We start from the raw sequence: 27,910 nt of genomic DNA, 5'->3' as shown, positions 1-27,910 counted from the left end.
AAGGGAGGATCCTTATGCACTAATACCTGATAACAAGAACTATCACAAAAGACTTTGCAAAAACGTCAAGATTGCACAAAGGGCATCACAACCTTATAAGAAAAAAAAAAAAAACTTTCTGCAAGGTTATCTTTCCAGCAACTGCCTGTGCACCCTTGAACTGGTGTCATCCTTGTTATTGATCCTTGTAGCTATGGATAGTTATCTCAAAACAGTTATGTAATCCTTCTTCTTTTTCTTTTAATAATCTTTGTCTTCATCTCCTGGAATACCCGTAGTTTACTATGACACTCATATTTCCATCGCAATGCCTGTTGCCAAGTAAATGTCATTTTATTTTAGCCTCTCTCCTTACATAGGTTGACACTGCAGAACTTTTTGTTTTTTTTTGTTTTGAGTACCAGGTCTTAGGCTGATGTGTAATTGCTGTGAAACTCCTGGGCCAGAACTGCTAATAAGGCAGTGATTTGTCACCCATCTCATAGAGGCACCAAATGACCCAAACAATAGTCACTCACATGTGCAGGCAGGAGCACTTTACTTGGAGTCCAAAACCAGCAGTGTCAGCCCTTCCTCTTAGAAACTGTGAGAACTGGCAGTCTGACTGGAAGTTGAGGGTGTAGGGCTCTGGCTGGGTTAAAATCCACCCTCTGTCCTTTACTGCCTATGTGATCCTGGGAAAATGGTTTAGCTTCTCTATACCTCAGTTCTCACCTACTACATAGGTATGTCACCGGACAAAGAGGGTCTGGTCGCCTATCACTGTCACCCAGATGCAGAGATGGGGATTAGGTCGACCAAACTTTATCGTAAGAAGGCCAGCAGAAACCTAGCCTCTCAAAGACTGTTCTGCCTCTCTTTCAATTCTAATAATTTTTATAATGAAGCACAAGGAAACAAAGTTAGAAAATTTTAACTTTATTTTTAAACTTATCAAAATAACTTTATTTTATAGATAGCAAGTAGTCTAGCAGTGGAAAATATTTAAACAACAGAAAGGTAATTTTCATTTTAACAAAATACGTAAGCGAAACATGAAAGGAAACATCATATCCTCAAAGTAACCTTTACTCTACCAAGATCCCAACACCTATTGGCTCTGTGTGACTGCTTCCTCAAGTCTCAAGTCTCGTCAGGTAAACATCCTCACAGTCATGGGGAAACTAGATAATCTTGGGAGGTGTGTGGGAAGGCCGAGCAGAGGTCAGCTGTGCTGCTTCAGTTTAGCTGCTCAGACTCCATCTTGCAGGCCACTGTATGGGCTTCAAGTACAATCTTATTGCCTCATCACATAGAATTACTGCAAACAATATGTTCATTGATACAAGTAAGGTACTTGAAATGATGTATAGCACATCTAATCAGTCATTACTAGCTATTTAAGAGTTAAATGATGCTTCATTTAAACAAGTTAGTTAGATTTAACTAACTGTTTAACAAAAACAAATATTTTTGTTATTCGAATTTTTGGAAACAGTAAATAAGCTGTTTCTAGTCCATAAAACTAAGAAAATATACACATTACAGCATGTAGGCAAGCCATGCAATTAAGCTAAACATATTTGAATTGTAAAAACATAAATGTGACTTTGCAAAATGTGCTGTATGCAGCCACTAGACACAACTCTCAATTTTTTCCTGCAGTCACTTCCAATGCATTTCTAATTCTTTGCAGCTGAGCACATGGGGTTATAACAGGGCCTTTTGCATGGGGAGTGAGACAGGGCAGCACATTATGTTTCTGTCTTTAAGCACCATTGAGTGTGAATTCCTGGATGATCATGGTTTGTTATCAGGTTATTTCTGAATTGCAAGTATTTCTTGTGGGGTTGAAAACAAGAGAAGGACTCTCTTTGTTAACTGAGTTTATTTAATAACAAATACAAGATGTTGAGAATGTATAAACCTCAAAAAATAGGAATAGAATGAATTTATGCAAATATTTACACACATATTTATTTATACCCACAGGAAACAAGCTAAACAAATCCAAGAGCAGCTCAAAGTGCCACAAAATGGTAAAAACTACAGTCTCAAAGCATCCAACACAATGACAAAGTCAGAAAACTTGGTGAAGAGTCATGTCCAGCTGCAAAATGTAAGTTCTCTCTCTCCATACTCTCTCTCTTTCAATGCTTCCAGTCCAGAGGGGATGGGAGCCTGTGATCAGACTTGTGTATTAGTCAGAATTTTATAGAATTTTTATTAAATCATCTTGCATTTCTAGGGAAGGGGGTATGCACACAAGCATGTTCATATGTGTTGTATGAAAGAGAGAAAAATTAAATCTCAGCTGCTGATTACAATCTATTTTTTTGTTTTTTAATTTCAGAATATTACAGCAGTAAAAATGGTTTGGTTATATCAATTGCTTCTTTGGTTACAGTCTTGAAGATCAGATCAGTTGATCTCTGGTAACAATAAGAGCTTCAGTTGTTTGTCCCATAAACACTTATTGAAGATTTAGTTTGTGCCAGAAATAATATTTGACATTAGGGATAGCATATTCCTTGCCACGTGGGAAGTGATGTGTAGTAAGAAATACAGGAACTCTGCCTGAACCAGGAGTATGCTCCAGTGGCTGATGCCAAAGCAGAGGCTGGAGGATAAGAGCGCTGGACGCTGCCTCACAACAGAGTCAGGCTCAAACGTGGTTCTGAAGGAGGTCAAAAGTTCATCAGACAGTTAAAAAGCTAAAAGCAAAAAGACTAGAGTGTCCGGAAAGAATAAAGGCATGGAAACCCAATATATGCCATATTCAGGCAACTTCCAATTAAGGGGTATGAGAAAGGTCAAAGGTGAGAGATGAGAGGTGAGAGGTATGATCCTAAGTCAGTCCTTCTAACACCTTATAAGAGACTCCTTATAAGAGACTCCAGAACTAGAATTTAATACAAGTTCTATTCCCCCTGCTTCTTCTTTACAAGGCAGTTTAATCATTTTTAAGATATATTGCAAAACACTAAATTAAAGACAAAAGAGTACCGCCAAATCCACATAGAAATATTCCTCTTAGGATAGCAATTCTTAGCCCCCACACAAGATTGCACTTCCAGATTCTGAGGCGTAGAAGGAAAGAACAAAAGCCATGTTAAAACCTAGCATTTGAGTATAATAGGCAATCACCAGGACACCCCTCCCAATGCTTAAATTGCCGGGAATATATACATCATTTGTGATTCTAAGAAATCATTACCCAAAGAGTCACCATTATGATGCACATAACAGATGTACTTAGATGGTTTAATGTGGAATTCATAAATCAGAATCGCTTCCTAGCAAAGTTTTATGAAACATTTATTCATGGCAATGTGCAGGGATTGTTCTTTTCAGAAACAGACAGAATGGTTTTCCTAATGATTTCTAATGAGTATAGTCCCACCACCCTAACACAGCCACACTGAGAGAGGGCTTAACAACTGGTCCTGTCAGAGAGACACAAAGCTGGACACTAGTTAAAGTGATAGAGGCAGATTTTAATCAGTAATGCACTATTTGAAATAGGAAAGATAGTCCCGTGTAGATGGAACTCAACATCAATTTGTTCAGAGGTGACTGGGCTCTTTAGAGGGAGAAGGAAGGAGGAGGGAAAGGGAAAGGGAGGAGCAGGCACTTGAGCAGAGTCAAGGAAGTGAAAAATTATAAAGTTGATCATCGGTGCCCATGTGATTAGACCCGCTTGTGTCTGTTAGCTGGAAATTATTGAAGTTAAGATTCTATTCTGCCACAGAGACTGGGAGACGAGGCCCTATCCATTCTAATAATTGCATTTCTGAAAATGGATTTCAAGTCCTTGAGAAAAATATCCTTGAGGTGTAGGAGGTGAGCTACATATTCGCAGTTTTAAGCCATTTTTAGTAAGTGCTCTAAGTAAAGGGAGGGCAGGGGTCCATCATCAGGTGTAGGCTAGAACAAACTTTAAATTCTTTCGGTAGCCTTGAGTTCTTTCTTTTCTTTGATGGATTGATAGACTGATTGTTTTTTTTTAGACAGGCACATTAAGGGTGGTTGGTGTCATCCTAGGAAAGCAGCCTTGAGATGTTCAAAGCTGTGTTAGTGACTGTTCAAGTGTCCATGTGGGGTGGAAAAGGATGTACGCAACATCATTTGTACTGAGAGTCTACAGTTTCATAGGGCAAAGGCGAGGCCTGGTGGAAACGGAAATGCATAGAAAACCATCTAAAATTTACTTAAGAAGAGGATTTTAGCCAGTCCTGTTGCATTTTATAGGGTTGCATTACGGCCAGGGCACACACAGTTTTATACCCTTCTTTTTCATCTAAGGTGTCATCAGTGGTGTTTTCTGTCTGCTTTTTAATCCCCACAAGCTCATTTGGGATGACTGCCGGGCAATGCACACAGGGACCACTTCCCAATTTTCTCATCCCCTCCTCATGGTAGACACTGGAGTTCTTCCCTGTTGTTTACTGTTGTTGGCAATGTAAAAATAAACTCTTCACTCTCTTGCACCCCTCCCCCATTTGATTGGAATTACTAGTACTGAATTACAAGAAATAAATTACTAGCTAGGAGTTTCAACCCTTGACAAACATTGGATATGTATCGTTTTATTTCCATTTTTCTCTTCCTTTTCCTTCCTCTCCTGCACAGCCTTCCTCAATGTTTGATATGTTGACACAGAGCAGCAAGACATGAGATCAACTGGATTATACTTTTGGGGCCTGGTAGAAGGTGTGGGAAGAATGTCCTTTTGTATTTATCCCATTTTTCTATAACCAAAGTGTAGGGGAGGAAAAAATATTTTTCCATCTGCCCTTCTTGGCTTTTAGCAGGGGCTCTATAACAAATGACAGATCAACAAGAGGAAAGTGAAGAGAAGTTTATTGATGTGTGCATAAGGCATGAATTTAACACATGGGATCATCAAGACATGAGTATGTCAAGGAAACACTAAAGGTGTTTAGAATCTGTATTTATATACTATCTTAGGCTAAAATAAAGGCATTTGGGATTCTGGGTGGGGGATAGAAGTTATGGGATAGTGACCAAAAAGATTATGGTAAACATGAGTTGTTTAGTAAGGTTTGTCATGCAAGTTCATGTGTCTTCTCTGTTGATAAGAGTTGTTATGCTTCCTCTTCATTTCTACAAATGGAAATCTTCATTAAAGGAAACTGTGTACACTATTTGTGGAGGTTTTCCTCATCTGCTCATTCTCAGTGGCTTTTAATTCAAAATAATCCATATGTCAAAGAGGTATATCTCAGGGTGGTGTATTCTCATACCCCAAAAAAGCCTACAGGAGACATATTGCCTCTGAGATGTGTTGTGATCAGCTAAGATCACACATCCAAAGTGATGATTAGTTTAAAGAGGAGTTTAAGGAGAAATTGAGGGGCCAGACAGAGAGCAGATATTAGAATTAGGCATTTAAGGACCTTGAAAAAGAGAGCAAGGTATGCTGAGCAGACACACTTATCAGAGATAGCATTCCACACGCTGCCAGCTTGGGCTCAAGGGACTAACTACCTGAGCAAGTCTCCTTCACAAGTCTAGACTGGGATGAACAAATGACTTTCCCAAAGGGATTATAATTTTAGCACTAGAAGGCAGTACAGGTCACTATTATTTTTATGATACTTTTGTCAGCATTTCTTCTGCAAATTTAACAGTAGGAAATGACATTTAAAAAAAAATTGTATTCCTTTGAGCATGAAGTATAATCTCTGTCCACATTTTCTAGTCAAATTTCCTCTTTGATAAATTATATGTTGATATCCTTTGCTCATAATTTTATTAGGAGAAGCAAATATCAATTTGGCTGCAATTTTCCATAACTGTATGTTTTAGGAGAAAATAGTGCTGGAGAATAGATATCAATGTTCCATTCAAAAGGAACTGAAAGGTTTAAGAACATTTGCTGTCCTTCAGTGCTGTCCTGACGATATATGAAGAGAACTCTATGGGACATCTGTACTGTTTGAGGCCAGGGAGCACAGGTAGTCTTAGTAATTCATAATCTGATACATGGCTGAGAATTCTGGGATGCATATTAAAATTCAAATGTATTGAGGAAAATTTGGGAAATCATTTTTTTTTGGTGTGTATTTTTTACTTCTGGCAAGAACAAGGAGGAAATATCAATGTCAATAATAACAATAAAAATGATCAATGAAATAGTAAAAATAAAAGATAGCAAATAACATGTACTGGGGACATACATCTTATGATGCTACATAACAAAAATATATTGATGACGGAAAAGCCAAATTTGGCCAAAATATTTAAAGAAGTGTATTCTAAGTCTGTAGAAAAACTGCAGTCTTGGGAACACAGTCTTAATGAGCCTGAGAAAGTTTGTCCCCCCGAGTCAGCTAGATTACAGTTTGGTTTTATATATTTCAGAAAGACAGAAATTGCAGTGAAATCATAAGGTAATATGTAGAAGGCATACTTTGCTTTGGTCTGAAAAGGAGGAACGTCTTGAAGAGGAGGCTTAAAGTCATAGAGGGGTTTTAGGGATTCTTTAGTTGGCAATGGGTTGAAAGAGTTAAGTTTTTTATAAAGAGTAGGAGTCAGTGGGAAGGAATACTTGAGTTAAGATAAGAAGGTCTGCTATCTGTCATGATGCTACCCCAGAGTCAGGTTGGAAAGCAAACCACATAATACCAGGTTAACAAACAAACACAACAAAACACCCAAAGCACCATTTAATGAGATTTTATGGTTCACAAGGCATTATGCCTCAGACCCATGGAAAGGAACTGGAGCAAAAGAAAAGGTAATGTCAGAGTTTAGTCCTCAGTATCGTCTCGTTGAATCCTAACGGCAATTGTACACCCATGATGTGCAGAAAAGGGAATGGGGATTGGAGCTTGTGAAAATTACCTCTGACAGATAGTGAATAGCTGAAAGATAAACCCATATTCATGTAACTCAGCAGTGCTCAATAGGGGATAGACACACATGCACCTGTATTTGACAAAGGCTGAAAACACTTTGGCTATTACAATGTGGGAGAAGAATGATTCAGGCATCTGATGGGGAGGTAGAAGTCAGGGGTGTTGAAAATGTCCTTCAATACCATAACCTTTCTCAAGAGAAAACTATTTTTCCTAAAACATCAAGAGTGGGGAGGAATGCAGAGTTCACGCTCAAGTTGCCAATGGGACCATCAAGAAATTCTGAACATCCAGTTCCATCACCAAGCTTCCCACCTCAGTGGTTTATTTCCACATTGAGGAAAGGGACAAATTATCCGTGTACAATATGGATAATTTTCCCTCCATTGGGAGGGAAAATTTCCTGCCTGCTTATTCTATCAGGAAAATCTGTCTTTGTTTTACCTTGATTCCCAGGTTAGCTTCTTGAAATTCTTTGCAAATTGCAGTGTTTAACAAACAAATTGTCTCTCTGGCATTCCCTTAAGTTCATTAAACATTCATGGGAATGGTTTTAACTTTCCAGTCATTTTACAAGGTGTGAAACACCTAGTCAAGTGAAGCAACATGATATTCTGGAAACACTTGACTCAGATGCTGCAGAAGTGTCCTGACCATCTTTTACAAATAAAACATTTGTGAGTCAAAATGAATTGACCTCATTTACTGTACCCCAAGTGAGAAAGAGCTGTGCATAAATTAGAATCTCTAGAGCCTGCAAGGGAAAGGGGTAAAACTTCTCAGCCTGGTTCAGGGATCAAGAGAAGTCATCCAAAAATACATGATCCACTGTTATCCTTAAAATCAATAGAAAAATATACATAATTGAAAAATTGAAGGATATACTCATATACATCTTTCCACCCTTGTTCAATACTCATCTTAAGAAAGGTAGGCTTATGGGGGGGAGATAACATTAAATGAGAAAGAATTGGAGCATAACATTTGCATGCCAAAGGAGAATAATAAGAACTTAATTCCTTATATGTCATAAATTTATTCAGTAATGCTTATTGAACACTTCTCTGTGTTGGTCAATGTATGAGGGACTTAAAGTACAAACAGAAGAGATTGTTGCTGACCTCAGGATGCTCACAGGCTAGTGACAGAGAAAAATAGGTAAGCTTATTCTAGGTAAGCATAAACTAAGGTAGATACATGGAGGCAATGTGCCATCACAGAATGTTTTCCATTATGAATTTGAGTAGGGGCATCAAGTCAACCTTGATGACAGCCTAAGGTTGGTAGATGACATGTGAATTCAGTCTTGAGGGTGAGTCAGAATTCAGCAAATGGTTTGCAGAACTGAGTAGGTCAGAATATATAACTTTGTAGTATAAATTAAACTTAATTTTGAGTAGTTCTAGTCTAAAATCTGGTTTCCTGCTTCAAATATCAAGTTCTAACTTACTCATTCAATATAGATTCATTCAATATAGATTCCTACACTTGTTTATTCAAATATTGATTAAAGAGCTAGTAAGTGCCAGGCAAACTTACTAAGGACCAGGGAACTGATAATGATCGAAATGAGACTGTCCCTACTTTCAAGAATTTTATAGATTCCTACAGGTGAGGGAAATTAATCAAATGATATTACAAATGTGTGATGTTATCTGTGCCAAGGCCAATAATGAACGGGGTTATCAGAACTTGTAGCAGGCAAGTTGGGGAGTTATACAACAGGAATAGCAAAGAGCTCTGTAAAAAGCTACAATAGTGCAAGCTCAATGCCCTGGCTGAAGCTGCCACCTTGTTGGAGAAAGGGGTGGGAAGGGATGCTTACTGCGCCTGATGTCTGAAGATGGTCTCTAGTTATATCATTTTGCTTTAGAGGAAATGTGTACATATTGATTGCAATTATTACATTTCTTTCCCTTTGGTGCATGGAAAACATTCTCAAAATAACAATAGTCAAGTTATTTTTTAAATACTTGAATTAAAAACCCAAATGAAATCACTCTTGAAAACATGTTGTAACCATCAATTTCCTCATCCTTTGGGCTCATGAGTCAGACCAATAATAAAGAACTTTTTGATGCAGACATTGATGAGCTGGAGCAAAGCACAGAGAACAGTTAAAAAACTGTTTTAAAATATCCTCCTCCTGTCTTTATTGCCTGGGGATCCAGACCAGGTGATTATCAGCTCTGTCTACATTGCTTTCCCAAACCAACCCTGCTGGCATTTAACCTTCTGACTCCCACTGTGGTGTGGCAGACCTAGAAACAACAGTGTCTTGCTCTGCTGCCAACATGTGCCTGCTTCACTGGACAGCTCTAGTGATCTTAGCCCATCACCAACAATGGGCCAGGAGGAAGGCAGGTGGTAGGTGGGCCACAGGCCGCAGAGGATGGCCTCAGCCCCGGAGAGCACTTCCACAAAGTGAGCTTTCAGGGAGGGCAGTTGGAGTGAGTCCTTCCCCAAGAAATAACAGTGCTGACCACAGCTTATGGGGCAATTTAAGAGGAAATCTTTTGGGCTTATGCTGAGAGGACCAGTGAATAGTCTGGAATATCTCCTTATTCACTACTAAAGTAACATTGTGTACATTAGACCAAATGAGATATTAACTGTGTGCTTACCAAGTTAGATCTATGTCAAGGAAAGTAAATGTCATCAACCGCCATACTTTATAAGCGTGGTAGAGAATGCAAAAGGGAGGTCCAAACAGGCAGCCGATATGAGTGCTTACACCTTAGGGGAGATAGGATCTGATGGATAAAATTGTGCAGACCTTAAGTTCTCTCGGGTATGCAACTGCGAACATTTTGAAAGAAACTGTAATAAATGCTTTCAACATAGAGCATAAAATGTGTGAAGGTTATGATCCTGGTCATTTAAGCTGACTTCTAAGGAGGGTTGGTGCAGAGTAACTGTGTTACTGAGTTGGGTATACACCCAAGGGCCCACAGCTGAGCAACTCAGGAAACTAAAGGGAGAGACTAAATTCTGTCTTTAGTTTCTAAATTATTCTTTTGTGTGTGTGTGTGTGTGTGTGTGTGTATCTTTTGCTTTAAAAAAATTTTTTAAGTAGATTTTATTTTATGGGGCAGTTTTTGAATTAAAGAAAAATTGAGAAGATAGCTATATTGCATTCCCAAATAACTCTGTAATCAGTGTTCCTTGTTTTAACATTGCACATTAGTGTGGTAAATTTGTTAATGAACTAATATTGAGGTTGTCATTACCTAAATGACCCATGATAGTTGTGAGTCACACTGGTAAAGTATTCTGCACAGTGCCCCCTATTGGAATTTGTTTGATGTTTTCCTCATGATTACATTGAGGTTATGGGTGTTGCACAGAAAGATAACAAATGCCATTTCTACAACATCATGTCAGTGATGCACACTATCAATCTCACGATGCTCACTTTCTCTCTCTGAGGTACTATTTGTCAGGGTTTTCCACTGTGAGTTACTCTAGTCTTCTATCCCCCTTTCATAGAGCACTCTTTGGAAGGAAGACACTAGGCATAGCCCACACCAAACAGGAGTGCGGAGCTGTGGTCCCCCTACCTTCTAGTGGTGTATCCACACAAGTTTGTGTCTTCTCCCCCAGGTTTTTATTCATTCTGTCATCTAGTTATATCAGGGAACTAATGGATAATTATTTTATGTTTTAATTTATATTCCAAAGATCTATATACTTATCTATAGACTGCATTTTGTAATGCAGTCTTTCTGGCTTTAACTATCCGTAGGCCTTTCAGATGGTGCATGTCATTTTGATATCATCCATCAAGTCAATGAAGGGTTATTTTCTGGGGGGATAAGAGTTGTTGAGCACTACAAGATGCTCTAGGTTTATGTTATTTCTCCAAGGAATCAGCCATTTCTCCAAGGAGCCCTAGTTCCATTCATTGAAGAATGCTATTGGAAACCAAGATTTGGGATCTATAATAGCCTATGTATCCTTGTTGCTACTGGGATGTCCTTGCTTCTAGGCACTCTTAGAAGACACATCAAAGATTATATATATATATTACATATATATATATACAATCTTTAATATTTAGCTCTTTGTATATATCTTTATCTATAATAGTTTATATAATATCAAATATATATATATTATATAGATATGTTAGTGCATATAAATAATCTTTAATATTTAGCTCTTTATAAATATCTTTACAATATCTATAATAGCTTATATAATATATATGTTATATATTTTTTACTATATCTTTACTATAGAGATATAGTAAAAATATATACTATACTATATAGATATAGTAAATATGTATATATAGAGAGCTAAATATTAAAGATTATTTATATGCAATAACACATATCTATAAATATTTCTTTAGGTAACTGTTCCTATATTCCACTAAACCAGTGGTTCTCAACCTTCCTAATGTCACAGCCCTTTAATACAGTTCCTGTGGGTCATGACCCACAGGTTGAGAACTGCCGTACTCAACCTAAGTTCATACAGATGAACATAGGCTCCTACAGTTGTATAAAGAAATATTATGAACATAAGGTTCATACAGTTACCTGATACATCTTTACTGTATCTATAATAGCTTACACAATATATGTTATATATATTATTATATATAACCCATTTCAACTAGGTTATCAAGTTTGAAGACACAGTTTCTCAGAGGGTTTCTTTATAATCCATTTTGTGTCCATAGAAGAGTAATGATAGTTCCCTCTTTTATTTGTTATCGGTAATTTGATTCTTCTTTCTCTTTTTTGTTATGAGTTAATCAGACTAGAGATTTATCAAAATTATTGGTCTTTACAAAGAATCAGATTTTCTTTTGTTTATTTTTCTCAATCACCTTCCTGATTTCAATTTCAATTTTTTTTTTTTTTGGAATTTTTATTATTTCTCTTCTTCCGCTGGTTTTAGGCTTAAATTGTTCTTTTTCTAGTTAAGATTTAGATTGTTGATATTCTATCTTTTTTCTTTTAAAATATAAAGAATTGATGCTGTAAGTTTGTCTTTCATCATTTCTTTTATTATCTTGCACAGATTCTGATAAACTGTATTTTCAATATCATACCTTTAAATTTCTGTTGAAGCGTCATCCTTGACCATTCTGTTATCTACATGTATATTGTTAAGTCTCTAAATATATTGGATTTTCCAATTCTCTTTCTGATATTGATTTATAGTTTAATTCCAATGTGGTCCAAGAACAACAAACTTTGTAGAATTCCTATTCTTTTCAATTTCATAAGGTGAATTTATGGCCAAAAAAAGTGGTTTATGTTGATTAATGTTCCCTAGGAGCTTGAGAAGAATGTTTAATCTGTTGTTCTTAAAGAAATATTCTACAGACACCAATTAGATCTATACCTTGATTAATTTTTCTGCTTGCTAGATTTGTGAATTACTGACACACATATTTTGAGCTCTCCAAGTGTAACAGTGGATTTATCGTTTTCTCCTTGTGGTTCTTTCAACTTTTGCTTTATGAATTTTGATGTTTTGTTGTTAGGTGTATAAATGTTAAGAATTATTTTATCTTCTTGGAAAATTGATCCCTTTGTTATTAGGTAGATAGTTCTTATCCTTCTTTTCTCTAATCTTTTTTTTTTTTTTTAAGTCTGCTTTTTCTGAAACTACTTTGGTTACTCCAGCTTTCTTTTGATCAATGTTAGCATGGTATACCTTTCTCTACCCTTTAACTTTTATGCTAACTTTATATTTAAAATAGGTTTCTTATATACAACATATATTTGTTGGTGATTTTTTAAAAATCCATTCCGATGATCTGTTTGGTATATTTTGTTTTTCTCTATTGATGAACCCACCCAGTGAATTAATCATTTCTATTGCAGTGAATTTTTTTTCTAGCAACTATTTTTCATTTCTAAGAGTTTTTTATCTCTCTGCTTACAGTACCCATATGTTCTTATATGTTGCCTACTATTTACTTTAGAATTATATGGACAAAGGAATTCCCTTTTTACTCTAAAGGATTAATGGTTGAGTCTGAGGAATAAACTGACAGTAGACTGATTAACAAGAGAAAAAGCCTACACATTTATTTATGCGTTTGGCAGCATTATAGTAAGGTGCATGCCCAATAACACAGTGATGTCTAGATGCTTTATATTCCCTCCTTCATAGGGAAAAGGGAAATAGGCGATGTAGACAATTGTAGAGGGGTAGGAAGTGAATTTCAAAAGGGATTAATGGGCCTATAGAAGAGACAGTGGTCTGGGAGAAAGTTTGTCAGCTCTTTGGGTGTAGTGCTTGATTTTCAGTCTTCCACTATGATATAAACTTACTCTTCTTTGCTTATTCAAACTTCAATAAGAAGAGTGAAGGCATTTGCATTTCTCTTCCATGGATTTTGTCTTTAGGTAGGTTAGTAAACTTCAGAGAAAAGTCTTTCCTTGTACTTTGGGAGAGACAGAGGGACAGGAGAAGGTCAGAGAGAGACCTTGGTTCTGTGGCTGCTTCTTTAGTTCAAAGCACTCAGTGTGTCAAATCATCATGTTTTAGAGTATCAATTTTCTGAGCCACAACAGAGCCCTTGGCATATTTTTTTGTGTTTGCTTTAAATGCCCTGTCTGATTATTCCAGTATGTCTATCATATGAGTTCAGATTTTTACTTTGTCTCTTTAGATTGTGTTTTGTCTTGTAATTTAGAATACTTTTTAACTTTTTTGTTAGAAGGTGGACATAATATTTTAGGTTAATGAGAACTAAGGTAAATAGTCCTTAAGTGTAAGTTTTTATATTAATATGGATAATAGTTGGGTTTTGTTTAATGTTTGTTATAGCAGTAGATGCCAGGGGCTTTACAGTACTCTCGTATTTTTGTTTATTTCCTGGTTTGAGTTTTTGTTTTTGTCTCACCTGATGTTTTTCAATTTCCCTAAGAATTCCTTAAATAAAGACTCTGGCTTAGAACTTTTTCCATTGTGATCTATTGTTATTAACTCTCATTCTAGTCCACATTCTATTCTATACACAGATTTCAGCAACGTGTCAAAATTATTACTTAAGCCTTCTAACCAATTTAGGATTCCAGTAGACTCTGCTACAGAGGAGCTGATCTCAGCTGTTATTCTCTGTATTCACCTGTTTCTTCACATTTCCCAGTGGTAGTTGGCCCTACAACCTCAGTTACCTAAAGGATACAAGAATAGTCATTGATTTTCAGTTTGTTCAATTTTTTTTTCCTTTATTGTAAGGATAGGAGTAATGACTTCCAAGCTCTTTACTTGTCAGAGCTGAAACTGGACACTATTCATAAATTCATTTTTGAACCAATATGTGTGGAATATCACTGACAAATTGTTAGGTTTTTTTAAATGTTTCCACATATCTCAACCAACCCTAGATACAAACACTAGCAATTTAAACCTGAATCTCTAGTTAAGTATAATCACACAAGGAAATACTGTGAGAAAAAGGAAGACATTCTAAAATAATTAACTATGGAAAAAAATGTATTAATGGACAAAAACAGTACAAATGAAAACAACTATATAATATGACAATAATCCAAACAGTTGAAAGAAAAGATTTAGAAAATTTCTGTTATGGTTGCTATGAATATGCAGAACAAATAACAGGTTGAGTCTATTCATGATTGTTACCCAGGGTTTTGAAGAAAGACCTCCATCTCTCAGTATTCAAAATAGAGAATGTCAATAAATGGCCCAAGAGCTGAAGTAGGCTTTTTGACTTGAACAAGGAAAGGAAGGAAAGCAGAAGTTACTGACTTTTAATGATTCAGTAATATTTTTCAGAAAATTGGAATGCTCCAGAAACAGCTGGCCAATGTTGCCCCCTATTGCTCTGTGAAGTTTCTCCAGCTGGGATGGATGTACTAGGGCATCTCAATTGTTTTTGTGACTGTACTTTCCAGGCATCTGAGCTTGTCTTCTAAACCAACTTATTAGTAGTTGGGAAAAAAAAAAAAAAACATAAGAAATCCTGTATATATATATTTCTTTTTAGAACCTAGAAGTCAGCTAGAAATTCAGGATATTGGTTACACTTTAGGAAAAAGCATAAGAAATCCTATATATATATATTTTTTTTTAGAACCTAGAAGTCAGCTAGAAATTCAGGATATTGATTACACTTTAGGAAATATGCCCATCCATCTGACTTTTTCCATGGATGATATGTTATTCACAACTTCAATTAACAGCAGGCACGGAGGCATTTCCATCATTTATTGGATCTTTGTTATTTGGGGCTGTTGAAAACAATCACCTTTTCTAAATTATCTTTATATCTTCTTTTTTTTCTGTGTCATTTTACTCCATGTTGGAAAAACTCCGATCAGCTTCTACAGTTCCATTTTGAAGAATTTAAATTCTGGTTCGAGGCATGGTCATTACTACCACTATGTGGCTTATTTGGGGAGTAGTTGAAGATAGGTTGGAGCTTTGGAATGTAAAAGGCACATGACTTGGTATTTTCCCGAGTCTCTAAAGCTCATCCCCATGGATATACTTTTCTCTCAACTAATATTAATTGATACTTATTAGTTTATTTTATATTTTTGAAAATCTATATCCTGAGAAGTTGTACGAGAAACAAACAGATGCATGCACACACACAAAATATCTGTGTATGTGGATGCAAAAATCTATATATATGTATATGTTTTGACCCAAAGTTAAACATATGTCTGCATCCATGCAAAAATACATAATATATGCATGACTGTTTATCATGTTGATCTTCTTTAAACGAACAGATTCACATGTACACTTTTTTGGAGCTTCCTTTTATTCTTTCCACAGTATTCATTTGTGGACATTTCCATTCTTTTCAATTGTTTCTCTTTTGTATTTGTTTTGCTTAGTTATTAAAAATTTTACTCTGGATACCTTGGGAATTATATCAATTCCACCTTTTGCAATTATGTCAATGATGGAAATCCCCAGAAGTAATATTCTAGATAGAAGAATATATATATTTAACATTTTAAAGGATTTTGCCAGTGCAACTCTCAAGTTAGCACCCGTGTTACCTTTCCAAGATTTTCCCCTTTACTAGGTATTCTTGAAATTTACTTTTCTCTTACTTTTTTTCTTTTTCTTTCTTTTTTTTTTTTTTTTTTTTTTGAGAAACAGAGTCTTGCTATTTTGGCCGGCCTGGAATGCAAGTGGCAACTCACAAAGTGCACTTATAGCCTCCAGCTCCTGGGCCAAAGCACTACTCCTTTGTTTATTTTAATTCTAATTTTTGAGGCAGAATCTCACTTTGTTGCCCAGCCTAGAGTGCTGTGGTGTCAGCCTAGCTAGCAGCAACCTCAAACTCTGGAACTCAAGGATCCTCCTTGGGAGCCTCTCAAGTAGCTGGAACTACAGCTGCCTGCCACAATTGCCAGCTAATTTTTTTTCTATTTTTAGTAAAGATGGGGTCTTGCTCTTGCTCAAGCTGGTCTCAAACTCCTGAGCTCAAGGGATCCTCCCACCTGGGCCTCCCAGAGTGCTAGGATTACAGGTGTGAGCCACTTTGCCCACCTCAATCAATACTCTGGCTTGCGCCTCTTTAGTGGCTGAGAGGACAGGCAGACATCACTGTACCTGACCTTAACTGTCTTGATGTTGATTATGTCTGGTTACAATGAGGGCAGTTGTATACCTTCTCGTATGTATTGCTTGTTTGTCTTTATCTTTATGTGAAATTCTTGTTCATACCATTACCTATTATTTTCTTCCCATTCATTTCTGTGAAGCCCTTATATCTTATTAATAGTCTTGAAACTAACATGTGAATAGCCAACATTTTCCCAGATTTTTTAATTATATTTTGATTGGCAAATGGTCAGTTTGCTACTTAAGATATTTAAATTGGTAGTAAATCGAATTTCCCTTCAGGTTGTGAATAAATATCCCCTTTTAAGCTTATAAAGTTATTTAAATGTATTTTTTTTTTATTAAATCATAACTGTATACAATGATATGATTATGGGGCATCATACACTCACTTCATAAGCCATTTGACACATTTTTATCACAGTGGTTAACATAGCCTTTCCGGCGTTATCTCAGTTACTGTGCCAAAACATTTACATTCTACATTTACCAAGTTTCGCAAATACCCCTGTAATATGCACCACAGGTGTGATCCCTCCGATTCCCCTCCCTCTACCCACCCTCCCCTTTCCCACTTCCCCCTATTGTTAAGTTGTAGCTGGGTTATAGCTTTCATGTGAGAGTCCCAAATTAGTTTCATAGTAGGGCTGTGTACATTGGGTATTTTTTCTTCCATTCTTGGGATACTTTACTAAGAAGAATATGTTCCAGCTCCATCCACGTAAACATGAAAGAGGTAAAGTCTCCATCTCTCTTTAAGGCTGCATAGTATTCCATGGTATACATATACCACAATTTATTAATCCATTCGTGGATCGATGGGCACTTGGGCTTTTTCCATGACTTAGCTATTATGAATTGGGCTGCAATAAACATTCTGGTACAAATATCTTTGTTATGTTGTGATTTTTGGTCTTCTGGGTATATGCCCAGCAGAGGGATTACAGGATTGAATGGCAGATCTATTTTTAGATCTCTGAATGTTCTCCATATATCTTTCCAAAAGGAATGTATTAATTTGCATTCCCACCAGCAGTGCAGAAGTGTTCCCTTTTCTCCGCATCCACGCCAACATCTCTGGTCTTGAGATTTTGTGATATAGGCTAGTCTCATTGGAGTTAGATGATATCTCAAAGTAGTTTTGATTTGCATTTCTCTGATGATTAAAGATGATGAGCATTTTTTCATATGTCTGAAGGCCGTGCGCCTGTCTTCTTCAGAGAAGTTTCTCTTCAAATCCCTTGCCCAGCCTGCGATGGGATCCCTTGTTTTTTTCTTGCTGATGCGTTTGAGTTCTCTGTGGATTCTGGTTATTAAACCTTTGTCAGAGATATACCCTGCAAATATCTTCTCCCATTCTGAGGGCTGTCTGCTTGCTCTGCTTACTGTGTTCTTAGCTGTGCAGAAGCTTTTTAGTTTGATCAAGTCCCAGTAGTGTATTTTTGAAGCTGCTTCAATTGCCCGGGGGGTTCTCCTCATGAAATACTCACCCAGACCAATTTCTTCAAGGGTTTTCCCTGCATTCTCCTCTAGTATTTTTATAGTTTCATGTCTTAAGTTTAAATCTTTAATCCAATGAGAGTCTATCTTAGTTAATGGTGAAAGGTGTGGGTCCAATTTCAGTCTTCTGCAGGTTGCCAGCCAGTTCACCCAGCACCATTTGTTAAATAGGGAATCTTTTCCCCACTGAATGTTTTTAATTGGCTTGTCAAAAATCAAATAGCGGTAAGTAGCTGGATTCATCTCTTGGTTCTCTATTGTGTTCCAGATATCTACTTCTCTGTTTTTGTGCCAATACCATGCTGTTTTGATCACTATTGATTTGTAGTAAAGTCTGAGGTCTGGTAGTGTGATTCCTCCTGTTTTGTTTTTATTTCTGAGTAATGTCTTGGCTATTCGAGGTTTTTTCTGATTCCATATAAAACGAAGTAATGTTTTTTCAAGATCTTTAAAATATGACAGTGGAGCTTTAATAGGGAGTGCGTTGAAATTATATATTGCTTTGGGTAGTATGGACATTTTGATAATGTTGATTCTTACTAGCCATGAGCATGGTATGTTTTTCCATTTGTTAACATTTTCAGCTATTTCTTTTCTTAGAGTTTCATAGTTCTCTTTATAGAGATCTTTCACGTCTTTTGTTAGGTAAATTCCCAAATATTTCATCTTCTTTGGCACTACTGTGAATGGGATAGAGTCCTTAACTGCTTTTTCAATTTGACTGTTGTTGGTGTATATAAAGGCTACCGATTTATGAATGTTGATTTTATAACCTGAGACGCTGCTGTATTCCTTGATCACTTCTAGGAGTTTTGTAGTAGAGTCCCTAGTGTCTTCCAGATACACAATCATATCATCTGCGAAGAGCGAGAGTTTGATCTCTTCTGACCCTATATGGATACCCTTGATCGCCTTTTCTTCCCTAATTGCGGTGGCTAAAACTTCCATTACAATGTTGAAAAGCAATGGAGACAATGGGCAGCCTTGTCTGGTTCCTGATCTGAGTGGAAATGATTCCAATTTAACTCCATTCAATATGATATTGGCTGTGGGTTTGCTGTAGATAGCCTCTATCAGTTTAAGAAAAGTCCCTTCTAGACCAATTTTCTTGAGCGTTCTGATCATGAAGGGATGCTGGATATTATCAAAAGCTTTTTCTGCATCAATTGAGAGAATCATATGGTCTTTGTTTTTTAATTTGTTTATGTGCTGAATTACATTTATAGATTTACGTATATTGAACCAGCCTTGAGACCCTGGGATAAAACCAACTTGGTCATGATGTATAATTTGTTTGATGTGTTGCTGCATTCTGTTTGTTAGGATCTTGTTGAATATTTTTGCATCTATATTCATTAGTGATATTGGTCTATAATTTTCTTTTCTTGTTGGGTCTTTTCCTGGTTTGGGGATCAGGGTGATGTTTGCTTCATAGAACGTGTTGGGTAGTCTTCCTTCTTTTTCTACATTTTGGAACAGGTTGAGTAATATAGGTACTAATTCCTCTTTAAAGGTTTGGTAGAATTCTGACGTGAAACCATCTGGTCCCGGGCTTTTCTTTTTAGGGAGGTTTTGTATAGTTGATGCTATTTCTGAACTTGATATGGGTCTGTTCAACATTTCCACTTGATTCTGGTTAAGTCTTGGAAGGTGGCGTGCTTCCAAGTATCGGTCTATTTCCTTCAGATTTTCATATTTCTGAGAATAAAGTTTCTTGTAATATTCATTAAGGATTTTTTGGATTTCTGATGAGTCTGTGGTTATTTCGTCTTTGTTGTTTCTGATTGATGATATTAGAGATTTTACTCTTTTTTTCCTGATTAGGTTGGCCAGAGGTTTATCTATTTTATTGACCTTTTCAAAAAACCAGCTTTTTGATGTATTGATCTGTTGTATTATTCTTTTGTTTTCTATTTCATTTAATTCTGCTCTAATTTTGGTTATTTCTTTTCTTCTACTGGGTTTGGGGTTGGAATGTTCTTCCTTTTCCAGTTGCGTGAGATGTCCCATTAAGTTGTTAACTTCCTCTCTTTCCGTTCTCTTGAGGAAGGCTTGCAGTGCTATAAATTTCCCTCTTAGAACTGCCATTGCAGTGTCCCATAGGTTCTGATAGTTTGTGTCTTCATTGTCATTTTGTTCCAAAAAATTGGTGATTTCTTTCTTAATCTCATCTCTGACCCAGCTATCATTCAGCATAAGGTTATTTAACTTCCATGTTTTTGTATGGGTATGCAGATTCCTGTTGTTACTCAATTCAAGTTTTATTCCATGATGGTCCGAGAAGATGCATGGAATAATTTCTATTCCTTTAAATTTACTGAGGTTAGACTTGTGACCTAAAATGTGATCAATTTTGGAGTAAGTTCCGTGGGCTGATGAGAAGTATGTGTATTCAGTTTTGTTGGGATGAAATGTTCTGTAGATGTCTGCTAAATCTAAATATTGGATGGTTAGGTTTAAATCCAAGATTTCTTTGCTCAGCTTCTTTCTGGAGGATCGATCCAACACTGCCAAGGGAGTGTTGAAATCTCCAACGATTATGGAGCTGGAGGAAATCAAGTTACTCATGTCTGTTAGAGTTTCTCTTATAAATTGAGGTGCATTCTGGTTGGGTGCATAGATATTAATAATTGAGATCTCGTCATATTGAGTATTACCCTTAACAAATATGAAGTGACCATTCTTGTCCTTCCTTACTTTTGATGGTTTAAAGCCTACTGTATCTGCAAATAAAATTGCAACACCTGCTTTTTTCTGATTACCATTTGCCTGAAATATGGATGACCATCCTTTCACCCTGAGTCTGTATTTGTCTTTTAAGTTGAGATGTGACTCTTGTATGCAACAAATATCTGGCTTGAGTTTTTGTATCCAGTCAGCTAACCTATGCCTCTTTAGAGGACAGTTTAAGCCATTCACATTGATGGAGAGTATTGATAAGTCTGGTGGAATTTTGGGTATCGAGTTTTTCAAAGGTCCAGTGGACATTTTTAATCCTTTCGCCAGTGTGGAAGTTGGAGTTTGATCCGAAGTTTCTGAGTCAGTTTACTTTTGTGGTATAGGATTGGGTTGGTCATTGTGGAGGATAGGTTTGAGAACATCCTGAAGAGCTGGTTTACTTATGGCAAATTTTTTCAACATATGAATGTCATTGAAGTATTTAATTTCTCCATCATAGATGAAACTCAGTTTAGCTGGATACAAGATCCTGGGTTGAAAGTTTTTTTGCTTTAGGAGATTAAAAGTTGATGACCAGCCTCTTCTTGCTTGAAAAGTTTCAGCAGAGAGATCTGCAGTTATTCTAATATTCTTACCTTTGTACGTTATAGTTTTCTTTTGCTGGGCTGCTTTGAGAATCTTCTCTTTCATGTTAACTTTAGTGAAGCTAATTATGATATGTCTGGGAGATGGCTTATTGGGGTTGAATCGTGCTGGGGTTCTGAAGCTGTCTGCTATCTGAATTTCAGATTCTCTAGGCATGTCTGGAAAATTTTCTTTCATAATTTCATGTAGAAGGGCCTCTGTGCCCTTGGCAGCCACTTCATCGTTCTCCGAAATTCCTATAACCATTATGTTGTTTTTTTTCGAATTATCTGAGAGTTCTCTGAGTGAGTGATCTGTTTTTGCTCTCCATTTCTCTTCCTCTTTGAGAGATTGGGAGCGTTCGAAGACTTTATCTTCAATGTCAGAAATCCTTTCTTCTGCTTGCTCCATTCTGTTACTGAGGGATTCTACTGTATTTTTCATATCTTTGAGGGCTGTAAGTTCTTGTTTCAGTGTGTCTAAGTCTTTGGTGGTTTTGTCTTTAAATTCGTTAAATTCTTGAGACAATTTTTGAATTTCTCCTCGAATTCCTAATTCCATTTTATTAATCTTGTCTGCAAACCAAATTCTGAATTCGACTTCTGACATCTCAGCCAGTTGTTCATGAATGGGATCTTCAATCACATCTGCCGTATCTTTTCTTGGGAGGGTTGATCTATTCTGGTTATTCACGTTACCAGAGTTTTTCCGCTGATTCCGCCCCATGGTTTACTCCCTTTGGTTTTTCCCCTGGGGTTTTATCGAGGGCCTGTACAGTGTTGTGGCCTGAGAAACTGGGGCCCTGTCTGGTGTGGTGGAGCAAAGTGGTTCTGTCTTGTTTTCAGCTGGTTTCTGTTTGATCCTATTGCAACTTCTACTCTGGCTTGAAGTGTCAGCTGTGTGGAAAAATCAGCAATTAAGTCACCCCGCCTGCCCACCTCTGGCCCCAGTTGGAAAAGGAGAATCAAACCTTCTTACAATCACACACCCAGGGCACCGCCTGAAAAGTCCTCAGTCTATTAGCCCAGTTCAAAAGGTCCGAATCAACTGTCTCAATCGGCTCTTGTCTCGGGTGGAAGGATTCAAGAGGTCTCTGGGAACTGGATCACAGGGACCTGGTGACTCCTCTGACACAGCTCACCCCAGTGCAGCGTGGAGTCAGGAGGAGCCACCCAGCAAACAGAGCAGTCTGGGAAGGTTGACGTCTCCTTCCCCACTTTTCCCCCTCCGTTGGACCCAGTCACTGGTATCTCTGCAGATGGCTAACCCAGTTGCCTGCAGTGAACAGACACTCCAGGGGTTTGCACCTGCCTGAATCGCAAGGAAGTCTGCCAGGCCCCCGCAGACTGCCGCTATCTAGCAGGAGGAGATGGGGCCTGACATCTTTGAGTGTTTGATGCAGGTGATGGGAAGGAGGTGTTCACTCAGGCTTAGCCCCGTCCCTGATGGATGCTGCTAACAGAACAGAACAGAACAGACAACTTTGTGAGGTTCTGTCTCTGTTCCTGTCGTCGCCTACATAAGACCGGCTGTTTTGAGTTCAAACGTCTTTGCTGTTGGAGAATTGCGTCTGAACACCTCTCTGGGTCGGCCCCGCCCTGGAAGCTTCCCGGGTTTGTGAGCCGTGTGGCCGGTGGCCTCCTCTGGTTGCCCAGGGAGACAGGGGGTGTGGCCTCAGAATATCCAGAAGTGAGTGTTCTGCCGTTAAAGAAAAAACGGCTGTTGATCTACCTCCAGGGAACTGCTGCTCTGGTGTGGGCACTCAGGCGACCCTTTTCTCCTCTGTCCCGCGCCCCAGAGTCAGCACTGAGCGGCCGCAGTTTGTGCTGGGTCCACACCCCTTAAGAGATCCCCCAAGAATCAGAACTCTTGGGGGATGGGCCCCCAGACGCCGATTGGGAGTGGGGGGGGAAGCTAGAGTTTCTTTCAGTTTTACGCAATACTACGGTCCGGGGAGGGCTCCTGCACTGCACCGCAGGGAAGTGCCGCCAAGGCTTGATTTCCCCTCAGCAGAGTGCCCTCTCCTCGCTCACGTATCCCAGAGTCAGCGCTGACCTGACGCAGCTCAGGCACTGTGCACTCCCCTTGAGAAATCACCCAAGGAGCCGAACTCCTGGGGGATAGGCCCTCAGACCCCGAGTGAGAGTAGGGGCTCTCAGCTCTCAGCGGGGAGGCCAGAGTCTGATTCAGTCTTGGGCCCCGTATGCCCGGGGAGGGTTGGTGCACTGCACCACAGGGAAGTGCCGCGAGGCGTGACTCCCCCTCAGCCCGATGCCCTCTCCTCACTTGTGCGCCTCAGAGTCAATGCTGACCAGTCGCAACTCGGGGACTGTCCACTCCCCTTGAGAAATCACCCAAGGATCCGAAGTCCTGGGGGACAGGCCTCCGGACCTCAGTGGGTGGGAGGGGAGCGCCGGGGATTCAGGGTTGCCGGCAAAGGATTCCCAAAGTTTTATTCAGCCCTATGTCCGGCAGGAGAACGCCACTGCACCCCAGTAGGGGAGGTAGGTCCAGTTTTTAGAAGGTCTCTCCCGTGGAGTGTAGTGGGAGGGCCTTTAATTTCTGCCCGCTTGTTCAATTGTGGGGTTCATGAGCCGGTCTCATGGGGGAGGGGGACTCCCGTCCGCTTGGTGGTGGATTTTGTACCTTTTGTTTGCGTCCTTGTGATCACAACTTGCCTCAGCGCTGTTGATGTGCGTTCTTCAGCCTTCTCTCTTGGTGAGGCTCAAGTCCACCAGGATACTTACTAAATTCCTGTCCCTTAACTCTCCTTCTGGACGGGAGCCTTTGTTGAAAGCTGGCTTCAGTCCGCCATCTTGTCTCTCAAGTCTCTTAAATGTATTTTTATTAACCAAATGATTCATTAGTATCTTCTCTTTGTTAAAATCTGAAAATATAGATTAATCTAAAATTATACTTTATCATCCACAATTATGCTCATTGCTACAGAGATTCTTTTTATTTTATGGAATCTTTTCTGGTACACTGATTTTAAATTTTGATGTAGTCAATAATTAAAATTTTAATGGCTTGTGACTTTTGAGAACTATCAAGAAGGCCTTATATATGTGAGGTTATTACTCCAATATGTTCTTCTAATATATTTATCACTCTTTTTTTTTTTTTGTACCTTTAGCATCTTCAGTAACATGATTTTTTTTTTAATTCATGAATTAAGGTAGAAAACAAAATCAATTTTATTTTCATGGATAACAATTACTCTAGCACCTTTGTTCTTGAATTATATATTTTCTTCTGTGACCCAAAATGCTACCCATGTTTCCATAATAGGTAATAAATGCTGTCAATATTATTGTCAATTGGTCAAGGACTTCATGCAATGCTTTTAGTAGTACTATGTATTTTACAGGCTATGTCATTAGCTAGGTAAAAAACTATGAATATTTATTACCTGGTAGATTATTCCTTGTATTAATATGAAATAGCCATCTTTTTCTCTTTTAAAACATGTTTTATACAAATTATATTTTATTTGATATTGTAACAGTGGTAGGCCTTTTTCTCCTATAATTTGTAGGGTGTATCTTTACCCTTTCTATCTGATCTTTTTCCTGTTGTTTTTAAATGATCTTTTTTAGATAATAGACAAATATTTTTAAAATTAATATGTGAATAACTGCATTTTAATATTAAAATGTAATCATTTATAGTTATTGTCATCACTGATGGTTCACACTTATCTCTGCCATATATATTTTCAATTTACCATGCTTTTTTGAATAAACCCTATTTATTAATGTTGTTGAATTAATAATGTTCTTTTTCATGGTTTTTATATTATATATTTCTTTACTTTTATTTTAGTTCTGCCTAATTTTTAACACATGCAAATACATACATACACACACACCAACAAATATATAATGTATGTATGTATATATATGTGTCGATATATAGTTCTTCAGTGTTTAAAATTAATCAGCCTTCATATTTTATCCTATCCTGATTCTCAACAACCATAGCCAGGATTTAAAAAATGAAATAAAATATCATACTTCTCCCTTCTCTTTTTTCTTCTTATCTCTAACTTCCAGCCATGTTGAAATTCTTTGGGCTTTACTTTCAAGTGTTAATTCTAAAGCCTAGATGTTTATAACAAGTTTGTAGTAAAATATATCCCACTACTTCCTCTTACATTCATTTTTCTTCTGCCTATAATACTTTTCTTAGTTCTTATTTCATAAGTCATCCTTAGAATCTATGTAAACATAAGACTCCAAGCAGCCATTACCAATTGATTAGAAATGGCACTTAGTTGGAATGTATTCTCCAATCCTGTTACTTATGTAGTTTTGTACAGTTCAGAGACAATATGCCTAAGAGGCTAGAAAATATCTTAAAGTGTTATATTCCTTATTTTATTTGCCTCCCTTTCACTTGATTCAGGTGTAGTAAATACTACCCTGTTATTTTTTCAAAAATACTATAAGAGAGATGTTACTATCTCATCACTTAGATTTGAGATTCTAAAAGACTGATTAGCTTCAATTTTCCTTTATAAATTTTAAAAAAATTTTAGTCTGTTCTTTGCTTTTGGAGTGAAAAAATGTCCACTGAATTTTATAGTTTTACAGTTACTCAGGATAACACTTAAAATGTGTAGCTTGATCAAACACTGGGTATTGAATATTCCTGATTCCAAAATCTCTTTCAGTGTGGTTAGCATTCCTGAAGTGCCGTTTCTGAAAAAATGTCTTCACCTACAGTTTCTAGATATCTGTTTAAGTATCAAGTATCCAGGGGGTGTCAGAGTTGAAAGCTTGCTGCCTCTTGAGATACCATGTGATATTTTTTGGGGGGTAAAGTTTTTCCTTCCCGTGTCAGCTCTATAAGCTTTCCTTAGGCTTCTGTGCTTTATGAGATATTATAATCATGGTGAAACCAAGGGTTTGGAATTTTAAAGAGTAAAATGCTCACAAATATCTCTTGTTAAACATGGTAATTACCTGGTAACAGGCAGAAAGGGAGAAGCAGCAGAGCATGGTGGGCAAATATTAGAATCGATGTCCTCTGTAACTCTCAGAATATTATGAGGTTCATTCAATCAATATCTAAGGAAATCCTATTATTAGTAACCCAGCTACAAATTCAACTTTTTTTTTTTTTGTAAAATATACCTCAATATAACATACTTGGCAGTGTTGTTTGGTGGTCAGGCACAGTGGTTGGGGGGGGCAGCAATTGAAATGAGAAGACAGATCCAGGATTATGAAGGGAAGAACCCTTTTGAATGGACATTCATTTAATCACAGAGAAGGCAGGTGAGGGTGGGGGATACTCAGTGTGAGAGAAATGGTATGCAAATGGCGCCTCTCTCACCCTCCTGATCAGGTGCCCAGCAGAAGCGGGGCATTCCACCAACTCTCAGTGCCTCCCTGTGGGATTATGGGCCCTTCTCTCATTAGTTACCCTCCTGCTCAACTCTGTGCATGTGATTTCCCACAGTATTCAAAGGCGGAAAGGCATCCTGTGACTGCATTGGAGAAAATGATGGAGTCAAGTTTTGTCGGCCCCCAGTCATTCCCTGAGGTCCCTTCTCCTGACAGAGGAAGCCAATCTGTCAAACACCACAGGTACAGGTAGCTAATCATGGTGGGAATGGGCACAGTCGCACTGGGTACATGTTGGACAGCCCCTGCCAAGGAATGGCACTATTACTAGGGAGAGATGATTGCTCTTGCTTATCTTGTAGTTCTTCATGGAGTACAAGCTCAAGCAGCTCACTACAGTTAAAGCAAAGGTAGCCAGCTTCCCTAGAAGGCAGCATTGCTCCCCTAAGAATTCCTCACAATACCTGTCAAAGCTACAGACTCAAACCAGTGAAAGAAACAATTGCATTCTGAACCACTATTAAAAACATTTTTTTTTTCCTAGCTTGTTTTTCCTAGCATGCAAAGTTAATGACTTCCCTAGACATTCAATTTCATGGGTTCCAGGTCTTCTGTCATGGTTTGCAAAAAAGAAAACTTTCCAGGGAGACGAAGCTTGGAGAATCTCCTTGGGTCTGTAAGATCTTTTGTTATTAATGGCCTGGTACTTTCTTGTAAGCCAACCCCACAAATTGGTTCTTGCAAGGAGAAAACAAAACAAAAAAATAATGTTACTTGATACATTTCATAACCTTAAAGCTGAGCAGGTCCTTCTGCATCTTCTAGTTCACACTTCTGTTTTTATACTTGAGGAATGTGAGGCTCCCAAATTGAAGGTATTTGTTCTAAATCAAGTGGTGAAGTTTAGCACTAATGCTAAAAGAGCCAATATGTTTATGTGGGCCCAAATATATATCCTCAATCTTTGTAGAAGTTACCAGAGAGTTAAGCTTCTTTTTCATAAGTACCATATTTTTACATTTGAAAAAAGATATATAAAATAAAAATTTAAAAAGGTAAAGGTAAATAATGACTATTGTTCCTAGCAGTGAAAAATAAATGTTGTTGCCTGTTGTCTTTACATAGTGGGCAACACTTTGCATACAACCATGCCAAAGTCTACAGTATAAAAAGCTCCCTCTCTCCTGCCTCTTAATGAGTCATGAGAAAAGGATTGTGTTGCTCCTGGCCTCATTGACTTTGTGATTTGGGGTCAATTCTTGACACTAATCCTCAGCTCTTGATGGTGATTTTTATTCTTATTCTACATGA

At 37.7% G+C, this 27,910-nt stretch overlaps 1 protein-coding gene across 9 annotated transcripts in view; it reads left to right on the top strand.

The window, feature by feature from the left end:
• Window positions 1-27,910, top strand: part of NRG3 (neuregulin 3) — a 1,182,620-nt gene that overhangs the window by 1,143,538 nt on the left and 11,172 nt on the right. For all 9 annotated transcript variants that reach the window (XM_053585933.1, XM_053585932.1, XM_053585937.1 and 6 more), the window contains 2 exons: window positions 1,972-2,098; window positions 26,715-26,842. In XM_053585933.1, coding sequence (XP_053441908.1) covers window positions 1,972-2,098; window positions 26,715-26,842 — 255 coding nt within the window. The remainder of the gene's footprint in view (window positions 1-1,971; window positions 2,099-26,714; window positions 26,843-27,910) is intronic.

Source organism: Nycticebus coucang, chromosome 3 (assembly GCF_027406575.1).
Source record: "Nycticebus coucang isolate mNycCou1 chromosome 3, mNycCou1.pri, whole genome shotgun sequence".
Classification (NCBI taxonomy): Eukaryota; Metazoa; Chordata; class Mammalia; order Primates; family Lorisidae; genus Nycticebus; species Nycticebus coucang.
The sequence above is the reverse complement of the archived record's forward strand: the minus strand, read 5'-3'. Positions and strand labels throughout refer to the sequence as shown.